At 40.7% G+C, this 22884-nt stretch overlaps 2 protein-coding genes across 3 annotated transcripts in view; both read left to right on the top strand.

The window, feature by feature from the left end:
* The window catches only part of LOC122651617 (lipid phosphate phosphatase gamma-like), a 32583-nt gene extending 9813 nt beyond the window's left edge, over positions 1 to 22770 (top strand). Inside the window, exon 2 of one of the 2 annotated variants that reach the window (XM_043845077.1) lies at positions 22493 to 22770. The gene's annotated coding sequence lies outside the window, so the exon portion shown is untranslated. The remainder of the gene's footprint in view (positions 1 to 22492) is intronic. The other variant, XM_043845076.1, reaches the window with a different exon arrangement.
* LOC122651616 (lipid phosphate phosphatase gamma-like) lies at positions 1510 to 22770 on the top strand. Its single transcript, XM_043845075.1, has 2 exons — positions 1510 to 2344; positions 22495 to 22770. The coding sequence occupies exon 1, from the start codon at positions 1650 to 1652 to the stop codon at positions 2322 to 2324; it is 675 nt and encodes a 224-aa protein (XP_043701010.1). The 5' UTR covers positions 1510 to 1649; the 3' UTR covers positions 2325 to 2344; positions 22495 to 22770.
* Positions 22771 to 22884: the final 114 nt, after the last annotated feature.

The raw sequence follows: 22884 nt of genomic DNA, 5'->3' as shown, positions 1-22884 counted from the left end.
TTGGCATAATCAAAGTAAAAATTAAAATCATCTACATCTGAATATTCCATCATTCATATTACATCTGATTATAAATCATCTATTTATAATAGAACATACAAATAAAAATCTACTAAATTCAAACAATTTTATCATCCCAAAATTAGAAAACATTCATGTAACTATTTAGCATCTTTCCTTTTCCAATCAAATTAGGACTCTTGTTCATACGTTACAACCCACACATCAAACTTGTCCATTAAAACACTGATATCAACTAGAGACCACCATCCTTTTGTGGCTAAACTGTTAGCAACTTTTGCATTTCTTTTTGCTCTCATCTTTGTCATCTTCGCTTTTATCCTTGATTGTATCCTTCCACTTGTGTTTGTAAAAACAACATTTGATCTGGTTTGCTTTTGAGAAGTACTAATATCATCATGACTGCATGATCAACTTTGCTTTCTCTACACTAGCAATAAAAATAATATGAATATATAGACATATAAATCAGACTTATTTATGACTAGAACAGAACTTGAAAACTTGGTAATAGTAGGAATTATCTATCAAGGACTATTCAAGTCCTTCTCTTTCTTGGTTTATTAACCCTAAAACTTAGGGATTCAACTCAATCAAGCCTAGACACAGAAAGTTGTTTACAAACTGCAATATAAATTTTAAAACTAAGATATTCATGCATTCATAGATACAAAATTCAAATTTACAATAGAGAAACATGGGATTTCGGCTCAAATAGTTTGATTCTTACAGAGATGGTTTTGTTCACTTCCATTCACATGCTTACAGAGGTTGCAGGGCATCTTCGGTACTCATCGGAGTGAGATTGATTGTCTTTAAGGTCTTCTCGACCTTCATCGTTTGACGCCAGGCTTCATTGATGAGTTGATCACTAGAATGTATGGTCTGCCTTCAATTGCGCGAATGGCAATAGAGGTGTTTCTCTCCTTAGTTGAGGTATTTGGTTGAGGAAGGAGGGGTGTTTGATTCTTTTATTTGAAAGGGTAGAATAAGTACTTCATACATTAAAAAGGGCAGAATTATCTTTAAAAAACGATTTAACCTGTTGACAGTAAAGGGTGTGTACGTAATTTGCTTTCTAAAACAAGGGAGGTTAGAGAGTATCTAAACCGACCAACAAGTGAATGTGCATTTTTTTAATGGACAGGTGCATATCCAAAACGGACACCAGAGGTGACAAAATCAACTATTCCCATTTTTCGTCAGCGCTCCTTGTGTGACTCTATAGTTTGGGTTTGGACGAAAGTCTCTCTCTCTACAGGTGAACCTATTTTAACTGCTAGTTCCCCTTTCGGATCTGGAGCCTATCAATTCTCTGTTAGTTTGATTCTCAACGACTTCATCAGTTCATCTTCAACTGATATTTTCGTAGTTTAAACTTCTGCTACTTCGCCTCCAGAGATTCGGCTGTAATCTTATGATCGACGGACCTGAGCCTCATATTCGTTGACATTGACCATTATAATCCAGGATTCCCCATTCGTTCCTTATCTATCTGCTCGTGGCAGCGAATTTGTCTTCTAGATCCGAACTTGTTTGCTAGAAGAAATCAACCCACTACGTTGCTGCGATTGCGCAGAGAGACTCAAAAGCCAATTGATTTCTCGTATGTTCACAGCTCCAACACCATGACGACACATCCACTCAAAGCCGTTACTCTTACACACGTTCGTTACCGAAGGGGAGACCAACTGGGGCACTTCCTCGCATGGGTTTCTTTGATCCCCGTCTTCATCAGCATCGGTGGCTTCATTTCCCACTTTATGTTTCGTCGAGATCTTCAGGGCATGTTCTTCGCCCTTGGCCTCCTCATATCTCAGTTTCTGAACGAGCTCGTTAAGAAATCCGTGCAGCAGGCGCGGCCGGAGACATGTGCCATGCTTGAGATGTGCGATTCGCATGGTTGGCCTTCCAGTCACTCTCAATACATGTTCTTCTTCGCTGTGTACTTCACTTTTCTTACATATAGAGGAATTGGGCTTCCAACTGAGAGACAGAAGTTCATTGTGGCTTCTATTCCTTGGGTTTCGGCCTTCCTTACCATGTATTCTCGGGTTTATCTGGGCTACCACACTGTCGCACAGGTCTTTGCCGGCGCTACCCTTGGTATCGTTCTTGGGGCGCTCTGGTATTGGGTTGTTAATTCTGTACTGATCTTATATTTCCCAGCAATTGAAGAGAGCGCATTTGGCAGAATGTTCTATGTCAAGGACTCGTCCCACATACCAAATGTAATGAAATTTGAGTATGACAATGCTAGAGCTGCTCGCAAGAATTTAACCCAAAAGCGTGCATCAGATTGAACATGAAACAAATCTTCCAGGTTCGTGGATTTTCATTCTTTATTTCGATTCCAGTTTTAATGCTCAATTGGTCAGTTGCATCTTTGTTCTTCTACTTGTGTTTAGTATGAACTAATATTATCATATATCTAAATGGTTTGGCGTCAAATTGAGCACTGCAAAACTGCTGCAATACAATCAACAGCATTTGAGTGATTTTATTTGACAGATGCAAATTCTGTCGAATTGGCTTGCTTCTCAAGTAATAAAAAGGTTCATCATTGAGCTCTCCAATGAAGCCAATATCTCATGAAGCCGATGTGTTTTGAGTTAATTGCAACTGCAATGACTATGCAGTTATGATCATTTATTACCATTGTTCATCAAAAGAGAGAAAACTGAAATGGAAATCTCTTGCCATTCAAAAGAGTCCCTTAATTCGTGTGTTGATTAAACATTGTGTCTGGAGTTATTTAATTGAGTAAACTAGTTATATGCATATAACGTGAATAAAGTGATCACTTGTAGAAATAATTCTGTGAGTATATATATTATATCATATGAAATCAACTTACAAAATATTTAAATATGAATTTACTTTTTTTTTTTTTTAAAAAAAAATGGTTTCTCTGTGCTTGACTGCCTAATGGATGAAAACCAGTGGCACAGACTATGAAACCAAGATCTGGTCCATATTTGGGTCAATGTTGTTGTGTGTGTGTGGGGGGGGGGGGGGTTGGAGTATGGTTGTTCCTTGATAGGAGGTGCCTAAATTTGATAATGAGAATCCACCGGCTGAGTTGTTCCATGTGGTGCTCCAAGTATCACACTTGACTAGGTCATTCCGTGGAATAGCTTTTCTAATTATTGAGCTTAATTGTAAGTTGCTTTTATTTTCAAATTCCTCATGGGGAATTTTTTCTTTGTCCATGTTCTCTCTTCTTTTCATTTTTTTTTTAAAAGTTGAGCCAAATTATCATGATCTAATGACTAATCAGAGGTCTGGTTTACGTTGGCAATTGTGTAGTTAAAGCGGGACCAGAATGGATGTGGTGGAGTCCTAAGTCACTCACAGGTAGAGGCTAGGATTCCAAGTAGAAACCAGAATCGCAGGGCTAGGCTGGACCAGAATTAAGGGGAAAAGACAACTCACAACCTGTTGATCAGGTGGATCAGATATGCTGATCAAGGTGGCCCATATTTTTCTAAACTCCTTTTTGACAATGGAGCCTCCCCTTTTACAATAGGGCTTCCTTTATTGACAATTAACATACTCTAGATTTCTTACACACATAGACTAGAATTGGGCTTAGGATTGGTCCAATATTGGTTTTAGGATTGGGCTTAAATTTTTTTTTTTTTTTGAATGAATAAAAATTTAATTACGAAGAAAAGGGGGAGAGAGAAATACAAGCCCGAAGGCCAACTAGCCCGAAACTAGAAAGGACTAGGTAGGGCGCAAAATAGTAGAAGAGAGACCCCAAGAGACAACAATACAACTATTCCTTGGGGAATCTATGACACTAGTAGGGGGGAGGGAGTTAGCTTTAGATGAGACATCAAAGAAGATGGCCTTCCAAATCATGTCTAAAAAGCGGGAGTTGGACGTCCATCTTCTAAGGTTACGCTCCATCCAGATGTGGGAAATAGTAGCACAAAAAGCAAGCTTTCCAACAGTGTCACAGATCGACTTTCCACCAAAAGTCATATGAATCCAAATCCATTCCCAAGACAGGGAAAGAGGCCTTCTACGAGCAGGCCAACAATGACGAAAAACCCGGTTCCAGATGGAGGCAGCAAAGGGGCAGGTGAAGAAGAGATGGTCGATGTCTTCGTATCCATTTCAACAGATGTAGCAAGTAGGGGAGACTTGTATATGCCTATGGATGAGGAAGGCTTGAGTTGGGAGGCAATTTGCAAGGGCGTGCCAAGCTGTGAAGCTCTGCCTAGGGATGTGGCCTTTGTACCAAACCACTTTGTGCCAAGGACAAGGGGTCCCTCTATGTCTGACTGTGTCCCAAGCAGAGTGGGAGCTGAAAGTGCCAGTGGGGGAGGGAAGCCATAAGGTGGTGTCCCCTCTGCCTTTGTGACCCGGGGGAATAAGGGGGAGGGAACTCCAGAGATCAGCCAAGGGGGGAGGGGGGAGGGGGGTCCAAGAGCCATCAGTGATGATGGATGCTACAAGGGACAGCCTGTCCAAGCCGGACTCATAGATGGTGCGGGGGCTGACTAAGGAGGCCAAGACACCCGAAGGGTGCCAATTGTCTAGACAAAGATAGGTCTGCTGCCCGTCATCAATCCTGCAAGAGATAAAACCTTTGGCAATGTGTCTCACTTGAAGAATTCTGTGCCAAATCCAGGAAGAGTTTGTGCTAGGACTGACAGTCCAAATTGAGTCTCTACGGAGAGGCCCCGCATACACCAAGGAGGTCCAAATGCTAGATTTGTTGGAGAGGAGTTTCCAAAGCAGCTTGATGGAACCTGCAAGATTAACGTCTTTGATCCTTTTGAGCCCCAGACCTCCTTCAGATTTGGGGAGGCAAATGGCAGACCAGCTCTTGGGGTGAAGGAACCTGGCGGAGTCCAAACCTTTCCAAGGAAAAGCACACATGATGGATTTGGCAGCCCTGATAGTAGCCTTGGGAAGGCCAAAAACACCGCTCCAATAAATGTAGCAAGACTGGAGAACCGATCTGATGAGCTCGAGGCGGCCTGCATAGGATAGAAGTTTGGCTTTCCAGAGCTGCAGTCTCTTGCGGAGGAGGTCTAGGATGGGGTTGCAGTGATGGGCTGAAAGTCTGGCTGATATTAGGGGGAGGCCAAGGTAGCGGACAGGAAGGGTGGCGATGGGGAAGCCTGTGATGTTGGATAGGGTAGTTTTGGTCGAGTCAGGAACCCCAGCAAGGAAGATTTGGGATTTTAGGAGGTTGATGCGAAGTTCGGAGAGGCCCTGAAAAAGGTGTAGGGAGGACATAATATGCTCAATGGAGGAGGGAATGGCCTTGGAGAAGATCATAAGATCGTCCGCAAAAGCTAGGTGGGTCAGGTTGGTGGGTTTACACTTGGGGATGGGGGAGATGAGGTGAAGGTTAGTTTTGGACTGAAGGTCATGGGAGAGAACCTCAAGGGAAAGAAAGAGGAAGGGGGAGAGGGGACATCCTGGCGGATGCTAGCAGAGGAGGGGAAGAAACCCGCAGGGTTGTCATTGAGGAGGACGGAGAAACGAGGGGTAGAGATACAGAAGTGGATCCAGTTGACAAAGGAGGGGGAAAGACATCTTAAGAAGGACTTGTGTGATAAAGTCCCAACGAATAGAGTCGAAAGCCTTGTGAATGTCGATCTTCGAAGGGTCAAGGGGAAGTGGTGTTCGGTGGAAGCCTCGGACAATTTCATGACAGAGGATGATATTGTTCGAGATACTTCGCCCAGAGATGAAGGCGGACTGGTTGGGGCTAACAAGGGAGTTAATGACAAGTTGAAGGCGATTTTCAAGGATTTTGGCAATGAACTTATAGAGGAGGTTGCGAGAGGGAGATGGGTTTGAAATCAGCCATAGAAGAGGCACTCGGAGGATTTAGGAATGAGGCAGAGAAAGGTTTGGGCTTAACTTGATCCATGAAAACCAACAAATATGGGCCTATGCTGTTGGGGCCTTTGTTCTTGAGTTTGAAGATTTGCAGGGCTTGTGTGAACCCGGTTTGACACTAGGCATTATTAGATCCTTCAACCGTTCACATCTTTCTTGTGAAGTTTGATTTGGTTAGGGTATTATTTGAGAGAGCATCTAAAACCACCCATCCCCCCCTTAAAAGAAACCTTTTATGTCAAAATTTTCCGTTAACAAAAAATTAATGCCTTATCTTTCGTTTATATTCGTTAGCCATGCTTCTTAATTACTGGTTGGTCCTGCAATTGTAATTGCTAGAAGGTTTATATTGTTTCCATCAAAGTTAGGGTTTTGGGTTTTGGAAAAGAGGAAAAGATGGATTTCTAGGGTTTGGCTTGACAGAAGTCAACCAAACTTGAATGTTTTCTTAGGAGGGTATGAGGGATAATCGGTCCGATTTGTAGACTGTAGGGGGGAGGCCAAGGTAGCGGACAGGAAGGGTGGCGATGGGGAAGCCTGTGATGTTGGATAGGGTAGTTTTGGTCGAGTCAGGAACCCCAGCAAGGAAGATTTGGGATTTTAGGAGGTTGATGCGAAGTTCGGAGAGGCCCTGAAAAAGGTGTAGGGAGGACATAATATGCTCAATGGAGGAGGGAATGGCCTTGGAGAAGATCATAAGATCGTCCGCAAAAGCTAGGTGGGTCAGGTTGGTGGGTTTACACTTGGGGATGGGGGAGATGAGGTGAAGGTTAGTTTTGGACTGAAGGCTGCGGGAGAGAACCTCAAGGGAAAGACAGAAGAGGAAGGGGGAGAGGGGACATCCTTGGCGGATGCTAGCAGAGGAGGGGAAGAAACCCGCAGGGTTGTCATTGAGGAGGACGGAGAAACGAGGGGTAGAGATACAGAAGTGGATCCAGTTGACAAAGGAGGGGGGGAAAGACATCTTAAGAAGGACTTGTGTGATAAAGTCCCAACGAATAGAGTCGAAAGCCTTGTGAATGTCGATCTTCAGAAGGGCTGAAGGGGAAGTGGTGTTCCGGTGGAAGCCTCGGACAATTTCATGACAGAGGATGATATTGTTCGAGATACTTCGCCCAGAGATGAAGGCGGACTGGTTGGGGCTAACAAGGGAGTTAATGACAAGTTGAAGGCGATTTGCAAGGATTTTGGCAATGAACTTATAGAGGAGGTTGCAGAGGGAGATGGGTTTGAAATCAGCCATAGAAGAGGCACTGGAGGATTTAGGAATGAGGCAGAGAAAGGTTTGGGCTTAACTTGATCCATGAAAACCAACAAATATGGGCCTATGCTGTATGGGCCTTTGTTCTTGAGTTTGAAGATTTGCAGGGCTTGTGTGAACCCAGTTTGACAGCTAGGCATTATTAGATCCTTCAACCGTTCACATCTTTCTTGTGAAGTTTGATTTGGTTAGGGTATTATTTGAGAGAGCATCTAAAACCACCCATCCCCCCCTTAAAAGAAACCTTTTATGTCAAAATTTTCCGTTAACAAAAAATTAATGCCTTATCTTTCGTTTATATTCGTTAGCCATGCTTCTTAATTACTGAAGTTGGTCCTGGCAATTGTAATTGCTAGAAGGTTTATATTGTTTCCAGTCAAAGTTAGGGTTTTGGGTTTTGGAAAAGAGGAAAAGATGGATTTCTAGGGTTTGGCTTGACAGAAGTCAACCAAACTTGAATGTTTTCTTAGGAGGGTATGAGGGATAATCGGTCCGATTTGTAGACTGTTTTGACGGTTGGTTTTGGATTGGGCAGAAATTAGGGTTTTGGGTTTTGATTTGAGATGAGGGGAGTTAGGGTTTCAGTGGTTGGGATGGGCAGCAAGGGAGATTGAGTTCTCCTTATGGGCAGGGGGTGTTGTAGTTGAAGTTTGATGAAGTTTTGATGGCTGGTTAGGTTTGTGGGGAATTTAGGGTATGGGAAAACTGAAAATAACAAAGGGGAAAACTAGGGTTGGGGTTGTAGAGGATTAGATGAAGGATGGGGATGGGGGTGTCTCAAACTTACTGTAGTAGCAGATTACTCTTGGCAGCAGCTTGTTTGAGGATGAAACTTGAATAAAAATTGGATCTTTAACTAGAACTTCAAAGAAATCTTCAAGTAACTTGAAGGAGAGCTTCAAAAGAACCACCCAGGCTTCACACCGCAAGGTGTCGATTGGATCAAACACCAATCCCACCAACGAACCACCCAGGTTTCCCACCGTAAGGTGTCAATTGGATCAAACACCGATCCCACCAGTCTTGATCAAATACAAGACAAAATTCTTCAATGGAGAAGAGAGCAGCAAAAGCTTTTCATTAATTTCAAAATTCTTGTTCAATACTTGCCCTTGCAACCTTATATAAAAGATTCAAAATAGACTCCTACACTGAAAAGGAAAGGCCTAACTCAATCCTTAACCTATTAGGTAGCCTAAACTGACTAGGAAAGTGAAATAGCAAAGGAAATAGACTCAAAACATGGCTGGACTTATAGATGCCTATTCCAGCCCAACTTACCTAACACTTAACCAAGTCACATGACCACTTAAGTGATCACATGACTACTGACCAAATAAAAAGAAATCTACTAACTAATCCCCTATGTAACCTTATTACCCATATTTTAGGCCCAAAAATAGCCTATTACATAGAAAACCCATGGGATCAAAGGCCCAACATGTATATAACCCAACCCTAGACTTATTCTTAATAAAACAAGCTTATTTTGGTGATGAATCTGTATTACTTTCCCAGGCTTATAATTAATAGGGTCTGTAGGTTGTCAGCCCTTTGTATCACCAGAGACAAAAGGAATTGATGCAGCCTGCCAACTTAGTTCCTAGATTAGGAATCAAAGATCAGATTGTCTGCTCTATAGATTCAGATCTGAACTATTTTCCTAATAGGCTAATACAACAGGGTTGAAAAGGCTCACTGGTTTGTTGATTTCAGCAACCTGCGATGGGAAAGAAAGAGAGAATAAAAGAAGAAGAAAGAGAAGAGCTAGGGGGCTGTTCTGGGTCTGTGAATAGTAATATGAACAGTAACTTTAGAAGAAAGGAGGACTGGAGGAGAGATAGGAGAGGAGTTCTCAGTTCTCACAACTCTCAATTTTTACTAAAAAAGTATCTTCTTCAATAACTATTGATTGGGGAGGGTGTTACATATATTTAAAGAACAAAAGTAGATAACAATTAAAAAAAGAATCCTCCTAATAAAAATAAATAAACTAACTTAGAAACTAAAACTAAATTTAATATGACTCATCGAGACTTATTTATGACAGCTAAGGAATAGGCCTCACAAGATCCCTATAACGACTACCATTAAATAAGTGAAAGTCTTGTTGTAACCAAAGCAAGTGAAAAAGAAGTTGTAACCTTACTTTTGTGCCCTGTTAGGAAACACACTTTTTTGTGTTCAACAAGGGTATGTCCTGTCATTTCACATGGACAATGACAGCTGTCAAAAACGTTAAAGGTATCCGATTATGTGAGGAAGAATGAACTCATGATTTGGAACAACTTTCGCTGCCATAGGGTTTTTCACAATCTCATTTTCTGATTGAAGGGACTGAATTTTTTCAGTAGGCTTAGTAGAAACAACAAGTTTTTTAATCTTGTTTTGCCTTTTTCAAATCCTTTTATGGTTGCACTGTTGATTTTGTTTCCATCGGCTTTAAAAAGCTATCACATTGTGATCCTTTCAAGACAATAGTTTGTTATACGTGAGTGCCCTTCACGATCAAGGACAACCTTCTATTCCATGCATAATTGACTAACTCTGATGACATGTTTGGAAGAAAGAAATACATGACATCTAGTGCCATCAAAGTAGGAAGAAACTGAAAATTTGATGACAATCATTAGATTAAATGATAATCTCTTCTTCTTAGACAACATCTCTACCACAGACTTTGAGACGAGATTCTCATTCCGCCCTTTTCCTCTGAATAGGGAAGAAGTCTTTCCATTGGGCAAATGAACTCTAGTCTTGAAAATAAAGGTATCCATGGTCAGGTTAGGCTCTGATACCAAGTTGATGCAGCCAGCCAACCTAGATTTTCCAGATTCTCATTCCAGATGCTCTGACCAGGGAGCATGGTTTTAGGGATCAGTTGCGGATCAGAGGAATTGCCTGATCCCTTGTAAGTCGTTTATATGTGTTTTTTTAGCAAGTTTGACACTGTCTTCTTCCAGCCTTAATTTCTCCCAAACCAGAGCTCAGATCTGCATGAGATTCAGGTCCCCTTACAACTTTTGACTGAAGTGGTTGGATTAAGAGATCAAGTGCCATCTATAACCACATCTTCTAACTTGTCTGAATAGAACTCTTCCTCCTAGTTTGGATAAAGTTTTTGTCACGTGGGACACCTATTCTAAGTTCTAAATAATTAGATAAGATAGAGTTTTAGTCATGTGAGATTCAGAATAGTGTTGTGAGATGCAATACAACCCTTAGTGAGATGCTAAGGTTGGATTGGTGGGATTCCAATCCAGTTCCAGACGAGTATTTCTATCTGTTGGGTATTCTCCCAGGGACTTATTACTTAATATAGGTATCTCCTTTATACCCATTCTAAGGACCTCATACTGCAGGCACTTGTGAGGTAACACTCCTAATGCCAGGGTGAGACCGAGTGATCATTGGAGTAGTCTAGTTATGAGTTGAGCTTGCAAAGAGGATGTTTTGAGTTTGAGTGAGCTAATACCCTGATTTTTGAGTTTTGCCTAACCAAAGAGAAGTTCAGATATTACTGCAGTCGATCAGAACAGGAAGGGATTTAAGACCCTCTTTCTACCCGGCCAATTGTTATGGTTTGATACCTAAAATGCCCTCCACAATTAACGCTTGCTTCTTCCCTTCCATCCAGCTCGAGCGATCGAAGACGCTGATGCTTGACAGTGCCTCACAACCCCCTAAAGGTCAAAAGGTAATCATACGCCCCAACAAGGGAGGGGAAATATCAATTGGTAAGAACATCACCAACATGTGATGTTTCCAACGATGACTTTTAGGGGTTTGGAGCACAACAAACTATGCTTGGTTCATATCCCTTTACTTTTCTATCCTTCTTCAATCTATCAATCATCGAATCCGATCAGTATTTTCTGGTTTCTATTATGTTTTTGTGCATACTCTACTTTTTGAATTTCAATTTCTCTATGGTTTACGTCTGAGATTTCAAATCAAACTTCAGATTTGAAAATCGTATAGTATAGTATTCTAAACATACCACGGTTTCAAATTTTGGTTTTGGTGTTGATTTCTTAGAGTCCTACTTATAGTGGGATTCTTCATTCTACTTGTTTTGAAGATAAGATTCTATTTGCTATTTTAGATTTATTGTCACTTGTGAAATATAGTATCTGATCATATTTTACTTTTTTATTGACTATCAAATTGGATCTTTAAGTTTCTGATTTCACTGTTGTGCTAAATCCCTAAACTCTAGAGTCCTATTGCCAATAGGATTAGTCCATAACTCTAGATCTGACCATCTGATTTCAGTCGGATTTGAAGAGTTATTCTAGACAATTAAAGTGACCTATGACAAGAAATTTTGCCCATCTGAGTTGTTGGTTGTTACTTATGAATTTCTTCTAAATCCAATCTTTTCCCCTTCAATGGTTTTCGACTGTTTCTGAATCTAATTCCTTTAGGCTTCTAGAAACCCATCAAGTGCACTATACTCGATCTGAGAGACGATAACATCTCTCCAGTAGGGGTTGAAAGTAGTTTGGTTATTGTCTTTGGTGGTGTTGTAGTGTGGAAATCTTCTGTTATTTCATCCCTCTCAGATCCACTTCTTCCTAGATTTTTTTTCTGAGAAAACTCAATTTATTCTTCCATATGCTAACTTTATCTGGTACGTTATCAGATCTATGTTTGTACCGTTAAGAATACTTAAAGAAGAGTAGATACTTTAAGGCTGATGATATTTTTGAGCACACAGTTTTATTTGTACCTATTTCATCGAACATTTAAGAATCTAGGTTTCACTAATGCATCTAAGTATAGTTGTCAAAGTGTCGCTTAGGTGTACAGGCGCCTTGGTCGCTTTGTTGGTGTCGCCTTGCGTCTGGACCCCCTCCAACGCCTTGTGTTGCCTAGACACTGTGGCACTATTCTGATTTTTTCTGTTCCAAGACTTCAGAGTTTTGGACAATTTCTTTGTGTTTTAGACCTTCTACAGACTATAGCTGCCTGGCCTGTAAATAGAATTATTTGTGTAAACTGATGATAAGAGTGTTACACACCCACCCCACCACTGAGAGTGTGTGTGTGAGAGAGAGAGAGAACTGATGCTATGTAGATTATTGTTAAGTGACAAAGGTGACACCTAGATCTGTGGGCCAGTGATGCAGGAGCAATTCCTTGGACTGGCCCAAACTCGTTGGGTAATCCATGTGAAGATGAACCGGGTCCAATTGGGTTTTTGGTTTTAATTAGGATATATATAATTATTTATTTATTTTAGATTTATTCATTGGGTTTATCTTGTAATTTTTGTTTTAGTTTTATTCGGCTAAGCATTAAAAGAGTTAAGTGTCCAAGATAGAGCCCTGTTTTAGTTTTAGTTTAGGATTAGGATTATTTGGGTTAGGAGTCTCTTATTTTATCTTTAAATATAATTGTAATCGTTTTTTATTTTCAGATTTGAATGAGAAATTTAGCTAGTTTGATGTTACCTGTGTGGTAACATCAAACTAATTGTGATCTCCTTTCTTCTTCTTCTTCTCTCTTTCACCTTCTTATTCCTGGTATTTTGTTATTTCTTCTTTCTTTTAGGTTATTTTCTGCTACTATCGAGCCAGCAAGACTGATAGAGATTGATCCATCTCTGTCATCCCTAAACCTTTTAATGTAGTCCTAGGTAGGAATAGTCCCACTAGGAGCCAGGGAATGGGGTCACACACCAGGGCTGGCCGATTGGGACAGCATAGGCTAAGTTAGGGCAGAATTAGGGTTAAAACTAGGGGTTTGAGTTAGGGCTTTATGTAGTAATGACATGCAGGTTTTTAGGAAGCTAATGGTAAAGGTTTAATTAGGATTGAATAAGAAATTAAAATTCTGGAATTCTAGGGTGAGGGTTTCGGGTTTTGGGAATGAAAGGAATGAAGGGATTTAGGGTTTCTAGGGGGAAACAGGTCAAGGGCTTCTGGCCGAGTGTCACAGATGTGGGGAAGGTGATTCGGTTGGAGTTTGGTGAGGTTTGGCTGGCTGGTTAGGTTTAGATAGGTTTTAGGGTTTTAGGTCTTAATGGTGAGGGAGGGAATTAGGGTTTTTAATGGACAGTTGTGATTGCTGGTTGGGTCGAGTGGAGGAACTGATATGGGGAGGCTATGGTCTAATTTGTGATGAATATGGATGAGGGATGAATGCTGGAATGTAATTAGAGAAACTAGGGTTTGGGGAAATCGATTAGGTTAGATGGAGGAAGAAGAAAGGAAGAATACAGTTGCAGAAATTTGTAAACTTACTGGAATTGCAGAACTTCAATGGCAGCAACCTTGAAGAGCTTGATTGAAGGAGAAGATGGACCTCCCGATCTGCGAGATGCAAGGAGTCGCCGGATTCCTCCAGCCCTAGCCCTTGATATTACTCACAAGGGGATCCTTGATATTACCCACAAGGAACACTCTCAAAGAGCAACAGCCGGCAGTCATAGCAGCAGCATAGAGAAATGAAAATTTTAAAACATAATAGGTGGGGAGAGCCTCTCCCACGATTCTATTAAATAAAGAGGCCAAAGGCCTAATTCCTACGCCTATTACAATTTGAATTCTCCCACTTAAATCGTGGAGAGAGGACCAATTTAAAAACAACTTAAAGTCTTAAAAGAAAAGACTCTCCTATCCCTAATAACTTAAACACAACTTAAACTACTTAAAATAAAGAAGATTCCCTAGTAGCCAATAGGATATAACGAACTCTTAGCCAATAGGATCACTTCACTTAAATTAGACCAATTGAAGCAATTGGATGCAACCAATTTAACCCGGTTCAATTAAAAACACAAAATAAAAACTAAGTATGGAAATAAACTACTAAATTAAGGCTCCCACTAAACCCCTAGGTTTAGGGTGGCTTCCTCAATTCGCGGAGGCTAGGATCTGCATCAACTCTCCTAGACTTAGAAACATTCATCTCCGATGAATGGGTGAAATCCATGCAACACTCTGCCAACTTGGGGCTGAGCTTGTTGTCTTCATGAATAGGAGTCCAAGTACCATGCTTGTGTGAAGAAACTCGTCCACGAACCTTGTGATGAGGAGGAGGAAGTAACGTGTGGGCAGCAGCTTCAACACTTCCCTGGCAGAATTCTGTGGAGGTTAGAACGGTGGGAATATGATCTTCAAGTCGTGGGGCCTTCTCTTCGAAGAACCGGGGGCATCACAAAGTCAATGTATGCAATCTCCATAGGGTCTTCAATATTGACAAACTTCTCAATCAGCCCCACTTCTTTAAGAACAACAACTTGCTTGTCATTATCTCCTTGTGAAATACTCCTAATTACTTTGTCACACTCAACCACATCATCCATGAGAACTGGAGCAATCGTATGGACACCTTGAGCACCACCATCCAGATCTTCAAGGAAACGGTCCAAGTCTTCATCACTATCAGGGGGTAGTGCATATACACCTTGCTCATCGTGCCCTTCAGGGGTTTCCTCTGCCCTGGCAGCCACATTAACAGGTCTATGCTTTTGTGGGCATTTGTTGGCATAGTGCCCAAGCTCATTGCAGTGGAAACACTTGTGAGGTGCATTGTTGTCCATGGGAGCTTTACCTTTATGATCAGCACGCGGAGGGGCTGTAGGGCGGGAAGAACTACCAACAGAGTAGCCTGATCGAGTAGAACCAGTAGTAGAATTTCCAGCTTGATTGTGGCCAGTGGTAGTAGACTTGAATGCTGAAAAAGTTTTGACAGTACCCTCATTAGAGGAATCAAATCTTCTATTCCCAGCCAATAATTCTTCAGCCTTCAATGCCTTCTCAAAACAGTCCTTGATGTCCAGGACATCAACAACTCCAATAGCCCTAACAATATCATATCTCAATCCCAACCGAAATCGAGATAGCATCTGAGTAGCACTTTCTATGGTGTCAGTACGAGATGAGAGAGAGTCGAACTTTTGCATGTACTCGGATACAATCATGTTCCCTTGACAAAGGGAGTTGAATTGATCTTGCATCTGAGTTGTATAGTGTCTTGGTAAGTACTTCTCTTTCAGATCATACTTCATATCCTCCCAGTTGGTAGGTGCTTTGCCTTCACGTTCCATGTCCCTCTCTGTCTTACGCCACCATTCTCGAGCAGAGCCAATTAATTTGGTACGTGCCAATCTCATCTTTCGGTCTTCAGGCAAGTCATACCAGTCAAAATAGTCATCTAGGGTAGCAAGCCAATCATAGAATTTCTGTGGATCACCATGCCCATCATACTCTTTCAGCTCTAGTTTGACCTTCTGTGTATTATACCTCCTGTTAGTAGCTTCATCTCCAGTGAAGTAGGACCTCAAATATTCCTCAAAGTTAGGTCTTTGAGGTGCTTCAGTAGTTCTGTCTCTGTCTTCTCTGTAGTCATCTCTGTCATACCTACGTCGGTCCCTGTACTCTCTGCCATGTCTGACATGATCTCTGTGGTCCCTGTGACGTCTGGGATGATTTCTATTATATTCATCCCTTCCCGGAGTCCCATGTACTTCAGAATGCACTTGGAATCTATCCTCCTCTTCATATAGAGGGTTGTTTACAAGAGGCACAACTGGCCTTTGCTCTACAATTTGTAACCGATCACTGATCTTATAGAGCATGTCTAGGATTGCAGCCATTGGATCAGGTAGGGGTGGTAGTGGTGGATCAGCAACAGGATTGCCTTGTTCTTCCATAGCTTTGATACCAATTAATGTAGTCCTAGGTAGGAATAGTCCCACTAGGAGCCAGGGAATGGGGTCACACACTAGGGCTGGCCGATTGGGACATCATAGGCTAAGTTAGGGCAGAATTAGGGTTAAAACTAGGGGTTTGAGTTAGGGCTTTATGTAGTAATGACATGCAGGTTTTTAGGAAGCTAATGGTAAAGGTTTAATTAGGATTGAATAAGAAATTAAAATTCTGGAATTCTAGGGTGAGGGTTTCGGGTTTTGGGAATGAAAGGAATGAGGGATTTAGGGTTTCTAGGGGGAAACAGGTCAATGGCTTCTAGCCAAGTGTCACAGATGTGGGGAAGGTGATTCGGTTGGAGTTTGGTGAGGTTTGGCTGGCTGGTTAGGTTTAGATAGGTTTTAGGGTTTTAGGGTTTTAGGTCTTAATGGTGAGGGAGGGAATTAGGGTTTTTAATGGACAGTTGTGACTGCTGGTTGGGTCGAGTGGAGGAACTGATATGGGGTGGCTATGGTCTAATTTGTGATGAATATGGATGAGGGATGAATGCTGGAATGTAATTAGAGAAACTAGGGTTTGGAGAAATCGATTAGGTTAGATGGAGGAAGAAGAAAGGAAGAATACAGTTGCAGAAATTTGTAAACTTACAGGAATTGCAGAACTTCATTGGCAGCAACCTTGAAGAGCTTGATTGAAGGAGAAGATGGACCTCCCGATCTTCGAGATGCAAGGAGTCGCCGGATTCCTCCAGCCCTAGCCCTTGATATTACTCACAAGGGGATCCTTGATATTACCCACAAGGAACACTCTCAAAGAGCAACAGCCGGTAGTCATAGTAGCAGCATAGAGAACAAAAATTTTAAAACATAATAGGTGGGGGGAGCCTCTCCCATGATTCTATTAAATAAAGAGGCCAAAGGCCTAATTCCTACGCCTATTACAATTTGAATTCTCCCACTTAAATCGTGGAGAGAGGACCAATTTAAAAACAACTTAAAGTCTTAAAAGAAAAGACTCTCCTACCCCTAATGACTTAAACACTACTTAAACTATTTAAAATAAAGAAGATTCCCTAGTAGCCAATAGGATATAAGAACCCCTTAGCCAATAGGATCACTTCAGTTAAAATAAAGGAAGATTCCCTAGTAGCCAATAGGATATAAGGACCTCTTAGCCAATAAGATCACTTCACTTAAATTAGACCAATTGAAGCAATTGGATGCAACCAATTTAACCCGGTTCAATTAAAAACACAAAATAAAAACTAAGTATGGAAATAAACTACTAAACTAAGGCTCCCACTAAACCCCTAGGTTTAGGGTGGCTTCCTCAATTCGAGGAGGCTAGGATCTGCATCACCTTTCTGTCCCAAATTTGGTGTAATGGTATCTACCCTTTGTTGGGGAATTCTATTCCCACCTCCATAAGTGTTTTGATGATAACAAACATGTTAGAAATGGTCTTGTGTGTGTCTTTGTGCCAACAGGGCGATAAGTCACAAAAGTAAGAAGGCACAAAGTAAAAGAAGTTCAAGAACTAACTATTGAAGTTCAAGACCTTGAGGACGTGACAAAGCTTGTCAAGCATAGAAGATATCAAAAGAACGTTTGAAGATTGAAGAACGTCACGTGAAGCAAGAAAGAAAAGATGCTCGTGTACACATACTTAGAACACTCACACTGCATGCTTGTATTGCATTTGCATAAATTAAATGAAAAATCACTTACATCATTTAGAGACCTTAGGAGGTTATAAATGAACCCCCTATGACCTTAGAATATGTTAAAATTGTTTGGAGAAAGTCCCGGACCAATCCCCACAGTCAAACTGTCGAAATCATGCCTTGACTAGGATCCGGTCTATGATCCGGTCGACCGGATCTCAGGGTACACATCGACCGGGACTCACAGTGGGCTTACGGGTACGTTCCCATATTTGATCCGGTCGACCGGATCAAGTGGGACGATGATCCGGTCGATCGGACATCGAACGGATGCTGTTTTGGCCTTCCAACGGCGCGACCGGATCAATCTTCAGGTCGACCGGATGGGTTAAAAATAGATCCGTTAGAGCGCATTTTGCACATGTTCTAAAGGTCATTAATGAGCCTATAAATAGAGAACATGTCAGTCCTTTTCACCCATCCACTACAGTCCAATTTAGCACTTTTGTGAAAGGTGAAAAGTCAATTCAAGCTCTCATTTATTGAAGTCTTCTTGTCCTCATCAAGTCTATTCCAAGGTTGACTTCAAAGCTTTAAAGACCTTCATTTGCTTGCACTCTAAAGAATAGTCTTGAAGAAGGTCATCATTACAAGCATTCATTCTTGTATCATTTTGACACTTGCAAGGAGTACACATCACACTCCTTGCCTAGGTAACTCTTACCTTTATTCTCTTTGTATTAGTTTATGCTTTTAAGTTTATAAAACATTGTTGCATTGGCCTAGACTGTACTTAGGCTTTGCAATGATCCTCTTATCCTTAAAAGATTGGGATCTTCTTATCCCGTGGAAAAAGATTGTAAATGTGTTCTTCCCACCTACTGTACTGAAAGGAAGTAACTAGTGAAATTTTCTCAAGGTTGAGAAGAGTGGACGTAGGCTAGTTTAGCCGAACCACTATAAATTCTTTGTGTCCTCTATTTGTGCAATTTCTCTCTCTATCTTGTTTTAATTTCAAGAAAATTTTGAAAGGACAACATTTCACTAGTGGTAACCTATTCACCCCCCTCTAGGTTATCCCACACCCTTAGGGCGATCCAAAGTCTGCACTATTGGCCCCAAACCCTCTCCTGTAGTGGAGCATTTAACCTGAGATCAAATCTGATCTCTGCTCCATCACCTGATTTAGTTTCTGCAGCCCTTTATCACCTTCATAATTGCTGCTTCAGTTATTGTTGGTGTGTATTCAAGCGGCCCATCAGTGCCGACTTTCCCTTGAAGCAGTAGACTCGACTGAAGCATATAGGAGTTCCCTCCTTCACAAGGTGTTGGACTTCTGCCATTCCAGTTCTTTCCCTAGATAGAAGACGATTTCTTTTTTCCCTTTTTTAATTAAGCCCTTCTGTAGCTCAAGTTCCAAAATAACCTGTCCTTTGTTCTTATTCAAGCATCTGCTCTTTAATTTATTTTCTTCCAAGTTAGTCCTAATTGTTTAAATCAAATATCTTTTGTGTCCTCCCTTTGTTCCTACCGAACAGCCTTCTAAATTCTGTTTAATTACAATACTGCCATTCCAATTATAACTTTCAGTTATTTACCATTCTGCCATTGCTCTTATAAATCTTCAAATATTTACTGTTTTGCCACTTGTTCTTATGATTTGAATTATCTAACACTTGGGTGGGCCCGTAAACGATCTGAGCCGAGTTTTCGAACCCCGGATCCGCATGAGCCAGGCAAAACTCATAAGGTCTTACGCTGCACCCTGGGATTTAGGCTTGTACATTTGCTGGTTTCAACACTGTTTGACATATTTTAATGGGTTCAAATGGTTTTAGGATTTACTTCATATGCCAATAAATGTAGGTTTTGGCTTTTAGTGGATTGAATTTGTGCATAGTTTTTTTGTCACTTTTACATTTCCATTCTGCTGCTTCTTTATCACTTTCATCTAATCATGTTGTTTTGGCCATAGCATAAAAAAAGGGCGCATTCAATGCACAAGGCTCCCGTTGTTGCGGGATCTAGGGAGGGCCATAATGTATGCAGTCTTACCCTCGCTTTGCGGAGAGGCTGTTTCCTGACTTGAACCTGCGACCACTAGGTCGTAGTGGAGTAACATTATTGTTGCGCCGAGGCCCACCCTCTTTTCTTGGCCATAGCATATTTGCAAAAAAAAATCAGTTTAGGAATAATTCGGCCAGAATCTGAATTAGCCTGAAGAAGAAAAAAAATCTGGAAAATAGGGCTTTTTTCCTTCTTTTTTTTTTTTTTTGTTTTTTTTTAGATCTCATGAATAATTTGTGAATAGTTCAGGAAACAAATACAACAACTAAGCCTTATCCCAACTAAATGGGGTAGGCTACATGGATCCTTGCCCTCCAATCGTGGTCATACTTGATACAAGGCCTAAGCTATGCATGTCTTTCCTCACTACTTCTCCTAAAGTCATTTTAGGTCTCCCCCTGGCTCTTTTAGTTCCTTCTATCTGAATCAAATCGCTCCTCCGTACTAGAGCATTGAAAGGCCTCCGTTGAACATGGTCATGCCACCTCAAACGACTTTCTTGTAGCTCTTCATGTGTCGGAGCTACTCCCATATCAGCTCTAATGTAACCATTCCTTACTTTATCCTTCCTAAGCCACTAATCCATCTCAACATCCTCATCTCCGCTGCGTTGAGTTTATCTGTATGGTGTTTCTTAATTGCCCAACGTTCCACACCATACATCGTAGTTGGTTGTATGACTGTCCTATAAAAATTTCCTTTAAGTTAAGTTTTAAAGGAATACACCGATCACACAACACTCCGGGCTCACCTCTCCACTTCATCCATCCTATTTTAATTCTCTGTGAAACATCATCCTCTATATCACCCACTTTACTTATGATTGAGCCTAGACACCTAAAATAATCACTTTGCGGAATCTCCCTCATCAATTTTCACTTTCTCATTATCTGTCCTAGTGTTACCAAAGTTACACACCATATTCTCCATCTTTGTTCTACGTATCTCCAAGGTTGATCTCTATAACTCCAACTTGGTGTTAATCCTTGCTTTTGTTTCATTCACCAAAACAATATCATCAGCAAAAAGCATACACCAAGTAACCTCATCTTGTATGTCTCTGGTTAAATCATCCATGATAAGCGCAAACAAATAAGGGCTTAAAGCTGATCCTTGATGTAACTCAATTGTAATTGGGAATTCACTAACCTTGGCCCCCTACACCTCTTACACTTGTCACCATACCATCATACATATCTTTAATTATGTTCGCATATTTACTTGAAACCCTTTTCTTCTCTAGTACTTGCCAGATTAACTCTCTAGGGACTCTGTCATAAGCTTTTTCTAGGTCAATAAAGACAATATGGAGATCCTTCTTGCAATCTCTAAATCTTTCTAATTTTCCATGAGTGTCCCAAGTAAATAGCTTCTGTTTTGGATCTTCCTGGCATAAAACCCAAATTGGTTCTCCATAATTGTAATTTCCTTTCATAGGTGGGTTTCAATAACCCTCTCCCATAATTTCATAGTATGACTCGTTAGTTTATGCCTCTATAGTTATTGCAGCTTTGAATTTCACCTTTATTTTTGTAAATCAGAACCACTATGCTTCTCCTCCATTCATCTGGCATTTTCCATTTGCTCATAATCTTATTAAACAGCTTGGTTGGCTAAGATAAAGCACAATTCCTAAGTTCTTCCACACTTATATTGGGACCTCATCTGGGTCTTTTGCCTTTCATCCTCCTTAAAGCTTCTTTTATTTCAGACACCCTAATTTTTTCGTATATGTCTATGACATGTGGTGTCTTGATGGGATTACAGAACACTATTACTCAAAGTGTCTTCATTTAGTAGGCTGAGTTTGGAAAAGGAGGAGCTGAACTAAAACCATTTTCTTCCCATCTCTTCTTAATCTTCTTATCCCTTATTAGTACTTTACCATCTTCACTTTTAGTACATCTAACATGGTCGAGATCTCTACTCTTCCTTTCACTCACTTTAGCTATCTTATAGATAGCTTTTCCTCCTTTGTGCTCAACTTGTTATAAAGATCGGCATATTTCGTTGCCTTTGCTTTTCCCACAATCTTATTAACTTCATTTCTGGCAAATTTATACTTTTGTAGATTCTCTACATCCTTAGTGCTTTGCCATGTCTTAAAACTAGCTTTCTTAGTCTTAGTGACTGTTTGAACCTCATCATCCCACCACCAAGTCTCTCTAGAGGAATGGTGTTTTCCTTTCGATTCGCCTAGGACATCTTTAACAACCTTCTTAATACAAGTGTTCATCTCAGGCTCCAGGCTCCAGCCACTGCCAACTTTATTCTTTTGTTTTGTTTTTGTTTTGTGTTTTTTTTTTTTTTTTGGGGGGGGGGGAGTGTTGGAATGGAGAGGGGACAACTTAAAATCATCCCTCACACAGAATTATTTCATTAATGATATTAAACTGCAGAGCGCTCTTCCTACACTAGAAACAGATTTGTTCTTTTTATAAGGTATAGTACTCGTACTTAGTGAATCAAAGAGTTCATCTTGCCAACAGGGCTGACAAGTGATGGCACAGTTCACAAAATGTCTTGCCACTCCGTCAGGCCATAGGTGCCTGGAAACAGCTATTGCAACATAGCTCTGTTGTTAGCAAGGATAGCATGTTGATAAACTTGGTTGTACTTTATCAATTTCTTGATGATCTTTTTTTTTTTTTTTGGGTGGGGGGGGGGGGGAGGTCTAAGTTGACATGGACATACGTTAAACTTAGTAGTTTCAGAAGCTTTGGTTTACACTATTAGGGTTTTTGTCTTGTATCTGGTATGCATGGTCATATGGCTGTCAATTGACATGAAGCCTGTGAAATAAGCCGTTAAAATGAGTGTATACACAATGATAACACATTGATATACAGCCTAATGGAATCATATTATATGTCCTCAGTCCTACTTTTTTGCAGATCTGAGGTTTGCCAGAGGTATCATTATTACATATTTATGTCATACATGCTCAATATATGCAGGTTGATCACAGAGTGGGAATGGATGCAATGCTCAAAAATGGCTGAACTCTGGTCTAAGAAATCTTTGGAACTGAGTACATTAATTCAAGAGATTGTTAGCTGTCTTTCTCTGTCACACAGACAATTCTAATTACTTAGATGCTATTGGAAGTTGGAACCAAGGAAGAAGGAACCATAGCCAAAAGCAGGGTGGGTAGGCCCCATGCAGTCTGTGCTCTGAAGTTGCATGGTATTGGTTAATCTTCGATTTCCTAGTACCTTGGACTTGATTCAATTACCTTTTTTTTTGGGGGATAAAGGACTTTATTCAATTTCAGTTATCAGTGCATACATGAATTTAATTTCAGTTATCTTATCCTACCATTGATTAAGATATATGTTGTCTTTTTT

The sequence above is a fragment of the Telopea speciosissima genome, chromosome 2 (genome assembly GCF_018873765.1).
Source record: "Telopea speciosissima isolate NSW1024214 ecotype Mountain lineage chromosome 2, Tspe_v1, whole genome shotgun sequence".
NCBI classification, from domain to species: domain Eukaryota; kingdom Viridiplantae; phylum Streptophyta; class Magnoliopsida; order Proteales; family Proteaceae; genus Telopea; species Telopea speciosissima.
Note: the sequence above shows the minus strand (reverse complement) of the source record. Positions and strands in the feature narration are given on the sequence as shown.

Coding starts and splice junctions, on each gene's coding strand:
- LOC122651616 (XM_043845075.1), top strand. CDS start 1,650: ATGACGACACATCCACTCAAAGCCGTTACTCTTACACACGTTCGTTAC.